General features: G+C 31.0%; 1 protein-coding gene and 1 long non-coding RNA gene across 2 annotated transcripts; both read left to right on the top strand.

The window, feature by feature from the left end:
- Nucleotides 1–925: 925 nt before the first annotated feature.
- On the top strand, nt 926–9,538 carry LOC143045228 (uncharacterized). The gene is made up of 6 exons (XM_076217584.1): nt 926–985; nt 4,040–4,269; nt 5,421–5,585; nt 6,418–6,483; nt 9,135–9,196; nt 9,459–9,538. The coding sequence occupies exons 2-6, from the start codon at nt 4,047–4,049 to the stop codon at nt 9,465–9,467; spliced, it is 525 nt and encodes a 174-aa protein (XP_076073699.1). The 5' UTR covers nt 926–985; nt 4,040–4,046; the 3' UTR covers nt 9,468–9,538.
- Nucleotides 9,539–13,207: 3,669 nt separating this feature from the next.
- Nucleotides 13,208–15,656, top strand: LOC143045230 (uncharacterized). Its single transcript, XR_012968911.1, has 3 exons — nt 13,208–13,756; nt 14,071–14,310; nt 15,020–15,656. It is a non-coding gene; the product is annotated as an uncharacterized LOC143045230 (long non-coding RNA).
- Nucleotides 15,657–19,167: the final 3,511 nt, after the last annotated feature.

Raw genomic sequence — 19,167 nt, 5'->3', positions numbered from 1 at the left:
GAAAAGTTTCAAAATACGGAAAAAGGAGGGGCTCAAGAATTAATACGAAATTAAAAATTTTATTAAACCTGTATTATCAGTAAAGTGATTAACATAATTAGTTGGAAAGTACCAGAATGTGTGCCTTAGATTTGAGTCAATATAGTGATGAAAGATTTACAATAAAAAAAGATTCGCAGATGACTTATCAAATTTTATTCCTTGTGAATTTTAGAATTTGGACGATAATTCTCTACCTTTAAAATCAGAATCTACTGATCGTCGACAGTGTTGATTAAGGATGTACTAAGGTGAGGTTTTGGAAATTGGTGTTAAATGTTCGGACACCTTGGTATTTATCCATCATTACATGGTTAAAGGTATTGCCACATAACACCCACTTTTCTTTGTATAAAAAACTTCAAAAGCTCATAAAAGGCCATTTTCCAAACTTTAAGAAATTTCTTAATTTTTTTACAATTTGAGACTCAAATAATACCAATGCAAATGTAAGGTAAAAATCCGAGTCAACCTTTTCCCGCTTTTTTTAAAACTCAAATATCTCATAAAGGACCTATCAATATTTTTAGCTTATTTTGTTCTTTAACTGGTGCTCTTTCAAAATGTAGTGTCAATTTTAATTTCTTGATTTTTAAAATTTCACCTAAGTAAATTCTTAAATCAGTAGGAGAAGGTAAGCAAAATGCACTGTATATTATTGAAGACTAAAAAAACCCAATTAGGTTTAAAAAACAATAATGTTTACATTACCATGATTACATATTTAACCTTTTATGTGTCACATTTAGCATTTGTTTTTACTAAAACTGTTTCATGGAAAATAAATATATATATTTTTCAATACATAATTTCTAACATAGCATTGATTTTTAAACATGTTAGATAAAATCTGATCCAAGTAAGAAATATGATACCTAACATCTGCAAATCAAAATATTGAACCATTTATAGCAACAGTTTGTTGTTTGTTTCAAGTCAAAAGTTGGTAAGTTTTTCTACAAGAATAAAATTAATTATTTATTATGCTTCGTCCGGTGGCATACATTTCAGATCATTTCACGCACAATTAGGAAGTAATTAAAACAATGTTTTGCTTTTGTAAATTTGAACCCTCTTCACAAGGCATCATATTTAAACGATCCCATTTTGACTATACGTACACATATAAAAAAGAAATATATGTTATCATAAATATTATTATATTTTTGTTATATAAGATAAGGGCATACAAACGTCTTCTTAAGGAAAACTCATCATTCAGTAAACAATTTTTGTCTTCAAACATTAGTGTAATCTTATTTCAAAAGAAGTAAAATATCATGGTCGTTGAAATACATTTACATTTTAGAATGCATTTTAGTTTATTGGAACGTGCTGAAACCGCAGTTGAACTTTGAAGTATCAACTTTTAACCATATTCAATAAACATAACCTTTTAAATATTTAGTGCATCCGTTATTTTATGACACTTTAATCTAAACGTGAAATACAGGGATATGTGAATAAATAGAAATGTAAGGAGCTTTATGAATATAATAAACCTTACCACTCCTAAATCCATCCAAGAACAACTTTGATTGTGGGACGCTCAAATAAAAGTATGAATACGTGGTAATGTAAAGAGCTGTGTGATTGGAATATACCTTAAAACGGCCAAATACACCCAAGAACAACTTTATTTGAGGGACGCTCAAACCTAACCTTGAAATCCAGGGATGTATGAATACGTGGTAAATAAAGAGCTGTTTAATTAGAATAAACCTTAAAACGGCTAAATATATCTGAGAACAACCTAAACTTGAAAACATAGAAAATTAGGAGCTGTATGATCAAAATTGATTTTAAAAAAGAGCAAAATCCATCTTAAAATAAATGAAAAAACCTGAGAGAGTTTGACCCTTATGTGTGCTGTTGTTTGTTTGTCTTTTTAATTTTTAGCCATGGCGTTGTCAGTTTGTTTTAGATTTATGAGTTTGACTGTCCCTTTGGTATCTTTCGTCCCTCTTTTAGTTTGTATATAAGATATTAGTCTATCAAACAGGAGTTTTGGATTAGTATGTTATGAATCATGTCATGAAATTATTTCGAGCATGCATTTGCAACTAGTAGAAGAATACCATGCATAATTTTCATGATGATTTAAAGTTCATTTAAGTAGCATAAGAAATGATAATTTCACCCGAACATCAATATGCGAATGCTCATCATACGTGGCAGTTCACTTCATACTTTTAACATGTAAGAAATCATGGTTATGCATATGTACATTTTGTGATGTATTTTGAAAAATCCTCTGATATAATACCGCACATATATGTGTATATCACGTAAATTCCTTTATGGGACGTATTATCATGTACTAATTTATATACTTTATTCATATATTATATTATAGACATTTTAAGAGTATGAGTGGGTAGATAATTTGAGATAAAAGAACATCACAAAGTATCTACCCACTCTTAGTCTGTAATAAACATGAATTGTCTTTTTTAAAATGTTTATATCAGAATTAATTGCTAGTTCAAAATTTGAAGTTCAAGTCTAAATATCAACAATTGTATGTATTATTAGTTTTAAAACAAGCCGCGCAATTCATTTTACTTTCAATAAAAAAAAAAGTTCATTTAAAGCTTAAAAGTACAGTCACATCTTAATACACATGTGATTAATTCATTTCCAAAGAAAATTACAACTTTATGTACATACTACTTTTGGCTAAAATATAACGTCACAGTATTCAACTTGCATTTATTCAACAAAAAAGCAGCGGAAATCTCACAAGTTTTCATAAAAACTATTCAGTTTGTATTGTAATATCATTTGACTATTCAACATCCCTTACAAAAACTGAATACGCATAATTCATGCGTAATTTATCTCTGGCTAAGGGGTTAAATTGAAGTACACATGAATACGGATTCCATGCGTTCGAATAATTCACTTGCAGGTGAATAATTCATCATCGATTTTTCATAGATCGTTTTGACAAATGAACCATACTGGCTGCTAAAAGCGAATTATCATTTCACTATTTCACCTTCATTAATGAGTGGAAAAAATACTTTTTCATTTTTTTTATATACTAGTATCTCGTAGCTGGTGCCCCTTTAAGAAAGTTAACACTTGTTAGAATAAACATAATTGAGATTGAAACGCATATTTTCAACGGATTTGTTTTAACTGAAGGTCCCGCAATATGTACCCTAGTTATATTTGAATAAATATCACTTGGGTGAAAATGAAGAGGTTTTCCACACATAACCTTACGTAGATTTATGCCAACCCTGGGGACTTTAACACTAAATGTTATCTGCATCAATTTGCTTAAAACGAGAGTAAGTTATTACACGCTCATTAGCCAATTCAATTGTATAATTATCAATTATCGCAGTATGACCCACATTCACAAATAATTACAGGTATGTATTCGTAATGTTCCGGATGTCAATGATCACTCATCGGAGTCTACATTTCATAAATATTTATTTTTTATCATTCGTTTTAAAGATAATTATTATGAAAATAGTTCTTTTTTCATACTGTAGACTGAGATGAAAAAGTTGCAAAGTACAATGGGTTTGCTTAAATTTTAATTTCAGTAACAGGACAACAATTTTATATTTTGTACATTTTAGATAATATAAAGATTCGGTCATTGTATTGAGTATGATACAATAATTCGCTACTTTGAACAGTTGAAACCCTAAACACATGACTTTTGTTTTGTTTTAAAAGGTCCTTCTGTCTGAAATTAAGGTCCAATTTTTATAACACATTTAATTTTTAATCACAAAAGTGGACATGTTGAAGTAAAATGTATTATAAAAAACTTTATTTTTTTAATAGATCACCTCAACTATGCACGTTTTAAAAAAATAGCCCGCATGACAAATCTATGTATCCGTTTTATGTTTGTTATTTAATGACGTTAGTTACACTCACCCACATCACAATTACGGTATATCAACTCATCTTAAACTAATCCTTAATTATCTACTTAATATGTGTATATATAATAATTTGAATTGTGTTTTAGCAGAAAAATGAACATTTTCCCTACTTTACTGACTATAATAATTTTCGTCGAGTGTCAGATGGTATGTACTAATGAAGTTCCAGATATTCGGCAGATGTCTGACCTGAATGAAACAGAAGACCACGAAATAGAAGAAATTGATTCTATAGAAAGGAGATCTATATCAGAGGACACGTATAGCACGGAGGTTACAAGTCGAATAGAGGAAAGGTCTGAAGATAATGAAAAGGGTGAGCGAGTATACTCATTTTTGCTAAATTGATATACATGTGCTTTGCCTACAGGTTTTTTGTGTTTCTTCGTTAACATAATTGTTTGTTTCATAGTTATTGAATCTATAAAATAATGGTGACTACTGTGAACTTATTATTATACATTTTTACCTAGTATGTCAGTTTGTTTCGTTCACAAATCGTCAATATAATGGAATTTTATGCGGTTGTCTACAAGTTAGAGGTTTAGCTAACTATAAACTAGGTTAAATTCACATTTTTGCTTGAGAAAATGCCTGTACCATGTCCGAAATATAACCGTTGTTATCCATTCGTTTATATTGTGTTTAAGCTTTTGATATGATCATTTGACTGCTACATAAGATACCGAGAGTCTCTTAAAATATGGGTACATATGAAAACGCTGAGAAGGTGAAGAAGCTTTGCAATGATAAAAAAATAATTTTAGATCAGTCAATTGGTGTATAGTTATAGTTATGTTAAATTGCACGTTTACAGGAACCAAAAATTGACAATACTTGTAATATATGTCTTATTTATTTGAAAGACTAGGATAAAATAATCAAAATTTTTAAGAAGTCATCGTATTGGTGAAATGACACATTATAATTTTTCATACATTACCAAAATATATGGTAATGAAGGAGACAATTGTACATGTAGCTGTGATGCTTGACACTTAACACTCTTCAACATTTATCAAGGCTTTTATTTAGTGAAATTATTTGAACCTATTTTACAATACAAATCATTAATGCCGTTTGTACAGAAATTGACTAATTACGACTTTGTGTGACTGGAAGGAGCCCATTTCACTACTTTTCTCTGTTTTGGTTTGAGGGAAGAAGGGCAAGTGATTATTGCTTCTTTGTGTGTGTGGGGGGACGTATGCCTCTTGATCACTTTCTATATTTTTGAAAGGAAGGATTACAATTGATCCTTGTTGATTTATTCGGCGAAGGAGAGCAATTTTTCTACTAGTTCTTTATTTTTGGGGTCTTTTTTATTGGCTTCTTTGTATTCGGGGAAATGAGGGTAACTGACTGCTTCCTCCTTCGCGTGTGATTGAGTATCTGCTCCATCCTTTTTATAATTGTATTCCATATTTCATTACCATTAAAATCAGATAAATATATTTTCTCGCATAGCCGGAGAAAGGATAGACAGACAAGTAAAAAGGGCGACAATAACAGAATTGGAACACCAATTAAATGTTGCACGAAAGGAAAACAGAGCTCAAATAAAGGCATGTGGAGAAGAACATAAATTCAAGCCGTTTGAACAATGCAAAAATTGTTATCAGAACTGTGGAGGTATGTTTTACTATAATGTCATTAGTATAATATGGTCATAATAAACTCATCATAGATACATGGATTCAAATTATATATATACGCCAGACGCGCGTTTCGTCTACAAAAGATGCATCACTGACGCTCGAATCAATTATAAATTAACTGTTTACAAAACTTCGATTGTTTTTTAAAATACTTACGCTTTTCTTTACCCCAGGAATAGATTACCTACTCTGTATTTGGCAAAACTTTAGGAATTTTTGGTTCACAATACTCTTCAACATCGTACTTTATTTGGCCTTTTTAACTTTTTTTTATTCGAGCGTGATTGAAGAGTCTATTGTAGGAGAAAACGCGTCTGGTGCAAATATAAAATTTGAAACCCGTTATCTAATGAGTTTAATAAAAGGTGTTTAAGTTTGTAAGTAATGTTTGTTAGATGCATGAAACAAATTTATAATAAAATGAGATTTATAAAAATGTTTGCCATTAATCATAGTGGCAATGGCAACATAAAGCTAACAAGTGTAGATTTATCTACACTTGTTAAATGAGTTTCAATGCAACTGACAAAAAATGCCGCCGACTCATACATTTTTATAATCAATCACACAAACACACATTTCAGACCATCAATCATGTCATAAAGGTCCTGAAATTCGTAGCGTAACCCATTTTGAAAGATTTTAACACACAATGTTGCATTGTCAGTACTTATTAACTGTAACGGATGAATAGTTACCTAGAATTTTACATACTTGTATTTTTTTGTATCTAACTGATCAAATTAGATGGGAACTTTTCCTTTTTGTTAAAATATATTATAAAATTAATACACTATTACTTTCAGGTCCTAGACATTGTATGAGGTGCAGATTGGTGTGCTTACAGGATAAGAACGAATTGAACTCAAAAGGTTTGATAGGAAACATAATTTAATTAATTGCATTTCATTCCTTCCGACTTTGTTCATAATATTACTTTTGGACAGCACGAAATTTCATTGTTAAAGGAAGTCATATGAAACGAGTGAGTGGTGAAAAATAATGTTTACCCAATTCTTGAACCAATGCATGTATATACCATAAACTTAGTCCTCGATTTTATCATTTTTTACGCAAATATATCGTTTAATCGTATTTTTTTTTTATTTCTGTCTGTTATGATTTAACAAATATGGCTACTCATTATATGCCGTGTTTTGAAGCCGAGGTTTACCGATTGTCACCTTATAGTAAACAAACAACAAAAAGCATGGGTATTGAGCACGTCTTTAACATGTATAATCAGATAATTGTTTATTTTAATGACAGATCCATGCGTATTGTGATCACCGCATTTGCACTATGCACACGGAAAATATGTCATTGAATTGCTTCCTGGAAGCAAGCAATTAAAAATAAGTAAACTTTTTCTAAAAGTGGACAAATTAAAGAATTTTCCTCAGAAAAAAAGTATATGTACATAAGTTGTATAATGAAAACTATCCATTTAGTTATAAAAAAAACATATGCATATTTTTTTTTAATTTGAGGTTTCGTATGACTTTAAGTTATATATGTATAATATTTCCAAGCAAACAAATAAATAATATGACCGGTTTAAAACAAATGATACTGGTTAAGTACGAAATACAGCCGGGACGTCTATATAATAGTTATCAAAGGTACCAAGATTTTAATTTTATACGCCAGACGCGCGTTTCGTCTGCATAAGACTCATCAGTGACGCTCATTTCAATACAGTTTAAAAGCCAAACAAGTATAAATTTAAAAAAAATGACCATATAATATATATATGTTCGACTAAACATCTATATAGTTATCAAAGGTAACAGGATTATAATTTAATACGTCAGACGCGCGTTTCGTCTACATCAGACTCAGCAGTGACGCTCAGATCAAAATAGTTATAAAGCCAAACAAGTACAAAGTTGAATAGCATTGAGGAACCAAAATTCCAAAAAGTTGTGCCAATTACGGCGAAGGTAATTTATTCCTGTAATAAGAAAATCTTAAGTTTTTCCAAAAATTCAAACTTTTGTATTAGGAAATTTATAAAAATTACCATATAATTGATATTCATGTCAACACCGAAGAGCTGACTACTGGGCAGGTGATACCATCAGGGATTTCAGCTGTTTTCCTCATTGTCAACTTTCCAGGTCTCAGCAGGACGTAGCTTGCACTATGCCTTAAGGGGTCTATATATTGCAATTGGTACGTTTTGCTTGTGCAAGTTCACATCATACGCAACTGAAATTGTCTCCATATGAATCACTAGCGACATGTTGTCACATTTTTTATCCCTATATCCGGGAATATGCTTCTGATCTGTATTTTTTTGGGTTTGTACTATTCCTATTTGTGCCATTATTTTACTGAGTGGGGATTTGCATGTAGAATTATGCCTGCATATGAAAAGAAGCTTACTCCGTCGATCAACACGGTCTCGCTACTTTTGAACTTTAAGCGATTATAGCTCTTTTTTTTTTTTTTTTTTTTTTTTTATCTAAGTTGATATATATGCATGGTTTCAATGAATATTTCATAAAGGCAACAGTAGTATGCCACTGTTCGAAACTCATAAATCGATAGAAAAAAAACCAAATCCGGGTTACAAACTAAAACTGAGGGAAACGCATTAAATATAAGCAGAGAAAACGACAAAACAGATTTTATTTTCATATTTGAACTATTGATGCATCTTGTTGTTAACAGCCCAAATAACAAACTCGAAGCCAAATTATTTTTCTTACAGTTTGTTTTGATTTAATAACTATTATTAGTTTTATACAAGCCTTCCATTTTCAATCTCAAAATTTGATTGTCTATAGAGGAGAAATACGAGTTTAAAATAACATCTCGGTGTTAGTTTGTTATTCGGATTTATTTTTTCTCTCAATCGATTTGTGACTTTTGAACAGCGGTATACGTCGGTTGCCTTTATCCATTCGCCGTTGAAAATGCATAAGCCTATTCTTATAGACATTTTCGAAATATGCAACAAGAGGGTACTGAAGAATATATTATTTTGTAGTAAGAAAGACAACTTATTTTCATCTACGTGAAAGTAAATACAAATTATGTTATCGTTTATCATTACGTTGCCTTTTTTTCATGTTAAAACGATACCTTTAGTACATTTAAAATATGACTTATGTCTCTTCTCAAGACGTCTCTAATATTTTAAAAGATGTGTAACTGTTGTTATCATGCATCTTTTTTGTCATGTCATGATTATTTTGTGGAAGGTTTTTCACAAGTTATGTTATATTTTTAGAGCATATTTACCGGACTAAGGTAAATTTTAATTGAGGTGAAAAGCCATATTGTTTCTGGTTCTGTGTTCATCAACATTGTCTCTTTGATCTTTCCGTTATACTTTTCGAGAATATCTACCAAAAAGCTGTTGAAACGATTTCCCTTGTACACCCAGTTTGATCCCTTTAAAACCAAATATCAAAATTATAGTCTTTGTTGACCGCAATATCTATTGGTTTTAATGTAATAATGAAAAGTAATGAAAAATGGTATTTATATTGTACTCTGATTTTATTTTTTACAGGTTGTGATATAGACAAAAGTAAAATAAACAAATTAAGAGAAAGGATAAATGTTTTAAAATCAGTAAGTAAAATTAACTTGAAAAACTGAAAGATGCCACGTGATATATTTTTCCAATTTTTCTTACCAGGACCAATAGTATATCTTTTTAAATTAGCATATCACGTCTTCAACTATTTATATGTATTTACAATTTGTTAAGAAGTTATGCTTTTTTCACTAATTTTTATTGCACATTAAAATGCAAAAGGTATTTAACTATCATGACCGTAACTTTCGGTTGCAACCCGTTTAATTTAACAAATTATATTTCTTTTTATTATAGGGAAAATGAGAGATCAAGCAGCGAACAGAGTTAATGTGGGGAATTTATACAGTGTAATAAATAAAATTATATGCATTGAACATTCATTTACACATTTTGTGACGATTATTACACCTACAGCATGTTTCACGGTTGTGAGTAGAAATCATAATTAAAGTCTGAGAGTCTTGAAATTCAGTAGTTGCTGCCCTCCATTTTAGTTTTTGGTTTGTTGTTTCAGTCTACTAGTTTTCTTTTTTCAAGTTTATAGTTCACTTTACGGTATTTTCTTTGCTCGTTTTTGAATTACTTACATTACTCTAGTTTAAGTCCTCATCCTTTTGATTAGGTTTGATAGTTGCCTCATTGTCAATCTCCTAGTTGTTTTAACATTTCAAATGAGAAAAAAAGTTGTGAATAATTTTCCAGATGTGAACTTTCTATGTAGCAACAGCTGAAAACTATATATTTGTATCTCTCAATCGAAGCGACATGAGCAAAGAATATTACAAATATGTTCTTCTTGAATAAACCAAAAGCCCGTCCTCCTATTATTGCATTTATAGTATGACTTAATGCGTGTTATTACATGACCCTTACGACGCGTACTGGTGTCTAAAGGAAAACAATTTGATTTTCCCTAATGAGGACATACGTTCCTCGGCATTATCATTCGTTTTTCTCAAACTTATTCGTAGTTATTTGTGATCTGTCAATTCATGTAAGTTGACTGCTCGTCTTTTTTTTTGTCATGACGTTCCTTCTTTTCTTAACTACTTTCTGTCATTAATGCATTGATATCTTCTCCCAACTAATCTTCGTTCTCTTTGGAAGATGTTTTTTTTTCTTTTGATTTGTTGTTTTTAAATACTCTTCAAGATTTTAAAAGTACGCTTATTCCATATTTTGATTAAGAACATATTTGATACGTTTGGAGGACGTGGTGTTCAACAAATTGGTACGCATTGAGCTCCTTTTGTTGACAAAATGTTTCTTCATTTATGATTCAACTTCCTTGCACATTGTTGCAGGAGCTTCGTATTTAAAAAGAAGCAAAGTTCGCATTTCCATAAACCTTCATGTTCCGCTATATGTTAATATCCTCTCGCAAAATAGACTAACGTTTGGTGACCCTTGTAAGAGGATTCCTACTTACAAGGAAGCGTTGGCGTCATCCCATAGAAAGTAAACCTACCGTTATGGAATATCAGATGACTTCGGAAATGATCTATTGTTGTTACCACGATCGTCATTTGCTCGATTGTGTCATCACCGCATCAGAATAAACACCGGAATTGCACTTGTTTACCAACACGACATATACCAAACGCGGAGTAGGAGCTACTCATCGAGTTTTTGGTTTGGTTTGTGTTGCTCAACCTTTTTTTCTATGCAGTATTTGTGGACTTATTCGCTTTTTCCATGATGTTGCCAGTGATTTCTCTGACTTATGAGTTTAGACAACCTTTGTAATGAACTACTTTTGGATATATTGTATAGATTAGATGTCTCAAAAACCGTACTTTCGGTAAAATCCAACATGGCGGACAGTGTACTAAAATAAGCTTATTATTTTTGGGAGGGCAATTGAAATGTGTTCAAACGTATTGCTACTATCATTACATTGTGCAGGAACCTTTCTTCTGTGCTTCTCATGGATACAATGTATAAGACATATGTCTTAAAACTCCTAATTTCAGTAATATCCAAAATGGCGGACATAGAAATATCATTTTTTTAATTTTAAGATTCAACTTTTTTCAAAATGTAAAGATAATGTTTTTTTTTTGTGCTGGTCATTAAGGTGGATCCCTACAGATAAAGCAATTTTTTTTCACCAATGAATTATTATTAAAATTTGCATACATATATTATGCAATGGCCTCTATCAAAATTTGAGTTAAAAATATGATGTCACCAGACTCGTTACCATGGTAACGGCCACCAAAGTTGGCACATCACATATGTGAATGAATACATACCTGAAGTAAAAATCCTGGATTTTTTTCAGGCCTTTTAAAGTTTTTTGAAAGGTTTGTTCTTCATTTAGTACATAAATAATGTTGAAAATGTAAATAAAACACAAATAATAGCAGTTATATACATATTTATTACATCCCACCCCCATTTCGTCAACATATAGTGCAAATGAAAAAAAAGAGATTTTGTTAAAATTTTCAATTTTTCTTAAATTTCCAAAAAATTGGTCCAATGAATTTTTTTTAAAATTTGACATAATATGATCCAAACAATGAGCTTTGAAAAAAAAAATAAAAAAAAATATAGGTCACCAGACTATTTTTTCATCGAAAAACATTTTTGTTACCCATGACCGACACAGTAATCAACAGCAACTCTGTATTTTTTTCAAAATTTGTGTAAACAAAGTGTTGCACATGTTTCAATATCTTTTGTTAATCCTACACATATCAATAAAGTTTCACATATGAATAAAAAGGAAGACATCTTTTGTTTTTATGTATAATGGTTACCATGGCAACGGGGCAAGAAGAAGTAAAATTCTAATTTTATGTATACAAAGTGTGGCAAATATTGTCATATCTTTTGTAAAACCTAAATACGATAACATAGTTTGACACTAGAATCAAATTAAAGCTGTTGTTTTGTTTCTAGGAACAATAGTTACCATGACAACCAGGTAAGACGTAGGAAAATTCAGATCAGACAGAATTTTTTTTTCCATTCAAATATTGATTTATAAGTACAAGTCAAGCATGTAAACGGATAAAAAAAATCATGATCCCCCCCCCTGTCATAAATTAACAATTTTTGTTTGATGAAGCATACATATTACTTGCCATGGTAACATTTATACAAAATCTGACGATACAACATGAAGTTATATACAGAATTCAGTTTTCCTTCTTTGGGTCACCCGCCTCTTAAGGAAGTACACCACTAATTCAACATTTTATGGTGTCTTGTACTGAAAAAATCAACATACCATTAATGGAAAATAAGGAAGAACTGGTTCCCGGAACTTTGGATGTACCAAAACAGGTACTTCAGATCTGACAAACAGACAAAATGTACCCTCTTTTTAAAATTTTATGCCGTTTTTTTAATATTAAAAATTAAAAGTCAAAAAGTGTTCTACAATGATCACATGTCCTTCAGCTTTCATTTGATACCAAAAATACCTAAATATTCTACATATTTTGAAAGTAACACTCATGCGTAGGAACTATTTTGTGTTAAATATGTACTACTTTCAGGTATGTGCTTTCTGGCCGGGCCTGAATTAGTGGTGTTACACCTTAAATGTGAATAATAATGTAAATTTTCACACCTCACTGATAATTATCAAAGATATTCCAACATATAGTTTTCAAATAGAGTAATATTAAATGATAGGGAAAAAAACCTCTATATCATCAAAACTCTAATTTGTAGCAAAATAACAAGGTATAACATATACATAGTATTGTTTACTCCTCTGGTACTGTCAAAAACTGAATGATAGGTCCAGCATATTTAGCGCTCACATGATTCTCTGTTAAAATAGCTTTTACTCCATTTTCATCTCGAGCATTTGCAAGTTAATGTTTATATACATTTGTTATATATTTACACAGTATAAGAAGGATGCATTGATGACTGGGTTCAACATAATGACATGTGTTACTTTTTTTTGAGTCACGACAAGGCGACATGGTATGAGGCATTGGTGAGATATTAATCGAAACACCAAAATTTTGCATACACGTTTACGGACAGACTCTGTTTCCAAAAAATCTGTCAAAACAATGATTTATATTTACATGTTTTTGTCTGGACTGTTTCGGACTTGATATGTTTGTTATCACGATTTGTGCATTACTTGTTAAATTACATGCACCGTATGATTGCAAAATAAAATAAGTATTTTTGTGTCTTGTCCATTTTTTTTTATAATTAAAAGAAAACAGGCATGTATATTTAAAAAAGAAACAATAATTTTATGTGTCACAGTGATATGTAATTGTCTATAAACTATAACAGTCAACAAACTTTCTATTATATACGATTACAAAATAATGAGACAACAGCCAAACGGCAAAGGTATAAAAAAACACCTTATATTTTATATTTTCGTTATATTACATAGCATTTATTGAAATATTGTGTTATGTGTAAATCCGACCTATACGATATACGTTTTGTTCAGAAAGAAAACAAAAAACATTTAATCAATTAGAAAGATTCTTTGTTAATCACATTGAAGGCTGTGTGCTCGTCTGTATTTGAGACATTGGCAGAACCATCCTCGACGGACTTACAAAATTTCTTAGTGAGTCAATTCCCAAAGAACTCATCATGTAAGTACCGATGTTTATTTTAATTCTTATCATGTCTGTAGTATAGGGCAGGTGGTTTCCAATAGTTGTTATTCATTTTTTTGTTATGTGTTTGAGCTTTTTGCCATTTCATAAGAGACTTTCTGTTTTTAATTTTCTTCTGAATTCAATATTTTTGTGATTTTACTTTTTATATAGATATATCATTCAATTATATGAGGCTGTATATATGAAAAAATAATAAGAGATACATTCAATTTATCAATATACAATAGTTACATTTTGTACCGACTAATTAATTGTCTTGATTTTTATTCCCCGAAATTTTATTTTAGTTCCACATCAACACTTCAAATATTGGATTGGAATATCGGATGTTTTCAAGGAAACACATTGAATGTTCATTTCAACTCAACGAATGGTTTCCAAAACATTCTGGTACCCCGGAGAACCAACAATATCGGAACCGGTTTAGATAACACAGACGAAGATTGTGTTCTGTTCAACTTGGATGGCAAAGGTTCATGGAACGACTTATCTTGTACATCACGTTACTTGTTTACCTGTCAGAAAGAGTAAGTTGTGATATTTCCTCTTCCTTTAGAAGTCGACAAACATTTTTATATAGATAAGACCGTTGGTTTTCACGTTTTAATGGTTTTACACTAGTAATTGTTTGGTGTCCTTTATAGCTTTTTTTTTCGCTGTGAACCCAGGCTCCGTGTTGAAGATCGTACCTTGAACTATAATGGTTTACTTTTATAAATTGTGACTTGAATGGAGAGTTGTCTCATTGGCACTCATAACACATCTTCCTATATCTATATAATATCACATCGGTGGTTGGTCGGTTCGCTTTATTTCATATGTGGTCTTTATTATTCTACATTGTGTTTTAAACTGTTTATCTTTTCGTCGTTTTACGTTTTTTTGCTATGACATTGCCAGTTTGTATTTGACTCTGAATTTTGCATATTACTTTTATGTTTTCCGGCTCTCTTATGTAAATAACGATTTTCGAAAGTTACAGAAATTAAAGCATTGTTGATGCACGTACAATGACCTACAATTGTTAATTTCTGTGTTATTTTGTTTCTTGTAAAGAGTTGTCTCATTGTCAATCATACCACATCTTCTTTTTTATATTCAATATATATGATTTAACATCTTAAAAAAATCTGATTGTTTTGTACCTATATGTAGTATAGATTTCACTAAGATGTAAAATACTTGACGGATATGAGGAGCTTAACAATATATCATATCGTTTTTTAATTATTTCAGGGATGCAGATGTAAATGTGATTGGTTAAAAGCCAAGAAGGGATGAAAAATAAAGATCATTCTATAACTTTGTATTATTCAAATTGTTAGGGCGGCAATATCATTTTCACTCTTGTAAACAATGTGACATAACACCGACTCTCTTGTAACCACAGTTTCTATTTTTGTGTACATAACATCTAACAATATGACTATGCTAAATTTAAATATGTAAATATGCTCTTATCAAATATTTGTCAACAGAAACAAAAATGTCAGAAAAGCAATTATCAAACATCAAACAGTAATTCCTGTACCAAAAAGGTCGAGAAACAAATATTTCAAGCATATTCAGGACGATCATATGTTAAGGAATTGTAAATCAATACAGGAATGTACCATGTTTTCTTATTGTTCTATAATAATTTGAAAGATTTTGAACGACAAAATTATTTTATATCTCTGCCTATGCGACATTTACATTCTGATGCCAAACACGCGATATCGATTCTCCACAAGAGTTGATGTGAACCTAGCCATTCGGTCATAGGACTTCAAATGTTTCAATCCTTTATGGGTTGATTTAAAGTACAAATATATGTAAGCAATGAACTTGGTTGTTAAATTTGATACATGCCTTTTTGTGCTTCTTTGTTAAATATTTGTTTGTTTTTGTTCTGATTGAGATTGTGAAACGGTGATGACTGCTGTACCCCTATTTTGACAATTTTACAATATAATGGAATGTGATGCGACTGTCATACTAGAAACAGGTTTAGCGTTATAAAACCAGGCTCAATCCTACATTTTATACATTTGAAAATGCCTGTACCAAGTCAGGAATATGATAGTTGCTGTCCATTCGTTTGATGTGCATTAACATTTGATTTTATCTCACAGTCCGCATGAAAGAAAATATCACTCTTCTCGTGCTGTTCAAGAGATAGTTTCGAGAATATATTCATGATGTTGTTATTTGTCAGCAAATATGACAACAATATCAATCTTTGTAATATTTCAGTAAATTAGTATACCAACAAAATTAAAACAATACTTTGTAGATTTACAGTAATTTTAACTTTTTGAATACATGTTTTGTAGTTTTATCACATAGAACCGATTAAGTAAGAGTTCATGAACTCAGTATCATACATTTTCAATGATTGGGAAAAGGGTATGATCAATGTCCCTTAAAGAGATGGTTTATTGATTTAGAATGTCACAAAAAGTAAAAAAAAAAAATGAAAGAAAAAGTAAAAATCAATGTCCAGAATTCTAGAATTTAGATAGAAATGTAAATTCTTTATAAACCAAGTTGAACTCCGACTATAAAACATAACACTATTAACGGTACCAATTTCACTGCACCAGATGTGCATAAGAACAATCAAATGTCTTTTCTATTAAATGACGAAATATTTGAAGAGGGTGATAAAGGGATATTTTCGTGCAACTTGCCATTTTTATTTCACGTGTAGACGACAAATAGGTTAATTATTTACCGTGTTTCGTGAAATCAGTGAAAAGATCAACGTGCATGACATTTTTAATTGTTCGTTCATCGTGAAATTACAATTTTATTTCGCGTTCTTATAATCCTGGTACTTTTGATAACTATCTTCCCTGCAGATACCCCTTTTACGCCCCTCTTTGAATATCCACAATCTAAACAAAGTTGAAGAGCTATTAAACCAAAAAGGATTAACAGTATACCTGTACCAGGATTAGAAATTTCAGTTATGAATGAGGGCGATTGAATATTTCTCAATTAAAAATTATTACCAATTGTTTTTTTAGATGCAAAATTTTATAAAAACTGTATTCATATCTTCACTTCAGTAGCGAATTACTGGTTACTGATCTGCTCATACTCTAGAGCCGTCTTAGACACAGTGGAAATCAATTAACTTAAAATGAAGAGCATTTAAAAAAAAATACTCTCCATTGTACTGTGTATTTTATGTCTTGTGGCAATATCTTTGACGAAAAGTAGAACATACGATTGCAATTTTACGCTACTTTTCATTGTGCCGTAAGTATAATGTTGAAAAATCATTCTCACAAAACGTTGATAATGAAATGTTAATAATAACAAAAGTGGAAATAGAAAAATAAAACATATCATGTTTATCATTCGGTAAATAGTGATACTGAATGAGCAGAGTTCTATATTTAAAAAAATGTTTTCGACCTGTTAAAACTGGTGTCCTTTTGTCGTTGTGTCGCTAGACATACTTTGTTCTCGTTTATAGAGAGTAATCGTATTTCCAGTAGTGATTACAATAGCTTTCCCTGAACTTTTAATAGAAATTTCAATAAATTCGAAGAAACTCTTATACATCCCGTCATTGTGTTATTGTTCTATGATAATTTTTGTATTCTGGTCTTTCATATTTGCTAATGTGCTTTGTCTATATACCCATTTGTGTTTCTTTGATACATATGACGTGGCTCCGTATTTATAAATCCCGCCATTGTGTTATTGACCTATTGTAAAATGTGTGTCTTCTTGTCTTTTCATGTACGCTAATGTGCTTTGTCCATCTACCTTTTTGTGTTTTTTGGATACATATAACGTGGATATGTACTTATACATCCCGTCATTGGGTTAATGTTTGTCTTTAATTTTTGCTTATGTGCTTTGTCTATATGCCTTTTTATGATTTTTTTGTTACATATTTGTTTGTTTTTATAGTGATCAAGATTATAACATAATGTTGACTGCTGTACCACTATTTTTGACATTTCTATGTCTGTCTGTTTTGTTCATACATCGTTGTCAATATAATGGAATTTGATGCGACTGTCATACAAGTGAGAGGTTTAGCTAGCTATAAAACCAGGTGTAAGCCACCATGTTTTACATAAGAAAACGCCAGTACCAAATCAGGAATATGACAGTTGTTAATCATTCGTTTGAAGTGTTTGAGCCATATAGCAGGCCATTTGATCACGGACCTTCCGTTTCGAATTTTCCAAGAAATTCGGTATTTTTGTTATATTACTTTTTATTTACAGAAACGAAAAATCTTATTTTATATACATTTTGTTAATTGTTTTTTTTTATCTAGCATTTTGTGCCTCAAACAAGTGGTACGTTGTACATTTTAGACAAACATGCAGCATTTAGAAGTCGGGCAAATAGCATTCATTTTAGGGTAACAGTTTTGAATCCAAGTAGCATACATGTTTTCTTACAGAGTGAACATATGATTTAAACACAACATCTTTGTCATAACAAGGCAACAGTAGTTAAACCATGTTAAAATCTCATAAATCGAGTACAAAGATACACATCAAAGCAATACACAAAGGCTTAGGGAATGGGACATAATTGGTAAATTTACGGAAAAGTATGATTGTTCTGATACCACCACAAAGTCAGTACAGAGTTAATGTGCATATCACATTACATTTAGCATGTAGAAGAATAAATGGATAAACAACAGAAAGCAAATACATTTTGTTGATGATGCTTGGTTGCTTGCAAAAAGCAGTTCAATTGTATTACCTATTTAAAAAGATGCGGTTCATGATGGCATTTTTCTATTTAGAAAGCAAAAGATTTAAAATTGTAAAGTAGTTAAAATAATATACAGCAGATACAAAATATACGGTTGAATACATAAAGGTATATAAACAAACAAAAACATGGACATACATCTATCACGACAGACAACAAACATATGGCAAAAAACAACGCATAACGTCGTCATTTATGAATGTCATACTTTATGCATAAAACGAAATTTGATGCAACACCAGTCCTATGGATGGACAGAAGTCACAGAAGAAAGAGTTATTACAATTCTATTGCAATTGTATTATGAAGTACATGATTGATTGATTGATATTTTGTGTTTAAATGCCACTTTTAAGCACCGCATTTAGACTATTTTGTGGCGGCCAGTTATTATTAGTGGAGGAAGTCGGAGTGCCCGGAGAAAACCACTGACCTTCGATAGGAAAACTACCAATCCTAGTAAATTAAGATTGGATTCGAGTGCAACCGCAAGAGCGGGGTTCGAACTGACAAGCTCTGTGTTGACTGGCTAGTGATTACAGTGGTAACTACTTAGACCACTCGGCCACCGAGAACCCATGGAGTACATGTAGATGTAATATAAAAAAAAATACTTCTAAAAACACTCTGAACGATATAAAGACTTT

This window comes from Mytilus galloprovincialis, chromosome 9 (assembly GCF_965363235.1).
Source record: "Mytilus galloprovincialis chromosome 9, xbMytGall1.hap1.1, whole genome shotgun sequence".
Classification (NCBI taxonomy): domain Eukaryota; kingdom Metazoa; phylum Mollusca; class Bivalvia; order Mytilida; family Mytilidae; genus Mytilus; species Mytilus galloprovincialis.
The sequence above is the reverse complement of the archived record's forward strand: the minus strand, read 5'-3'. Positions and strand labels throughout refer to the sequence as shown.

What these genes read in the sequence shown, in the direction of transcription:
- LOC143045228 (XM_076217584.1), top strand. Translation starts at nt 4,047, where the DNA reads ATGAACATTTTCCCTACTTTACTGACTATAATAATTTTCGTCGAGTGT. An exon ending in GTCTGAAGATAATGAAAAGG is followed by an intron (nt 4,270 to 5,420) that starts GTGAGCGAGTAT and finishes TTTCTCGCATAG; the next exon opens with CCGGAGAAAGGATAGACAGA. An exon ending in TTGTTATCAGAACTGTGGAG is followed by an intron (nt 5,586 to 6,417) that starts GTATGTTTTACT and finishes TATTACTTTCAG; the next exon opens with GTCCTAGACATTGTATGAGG.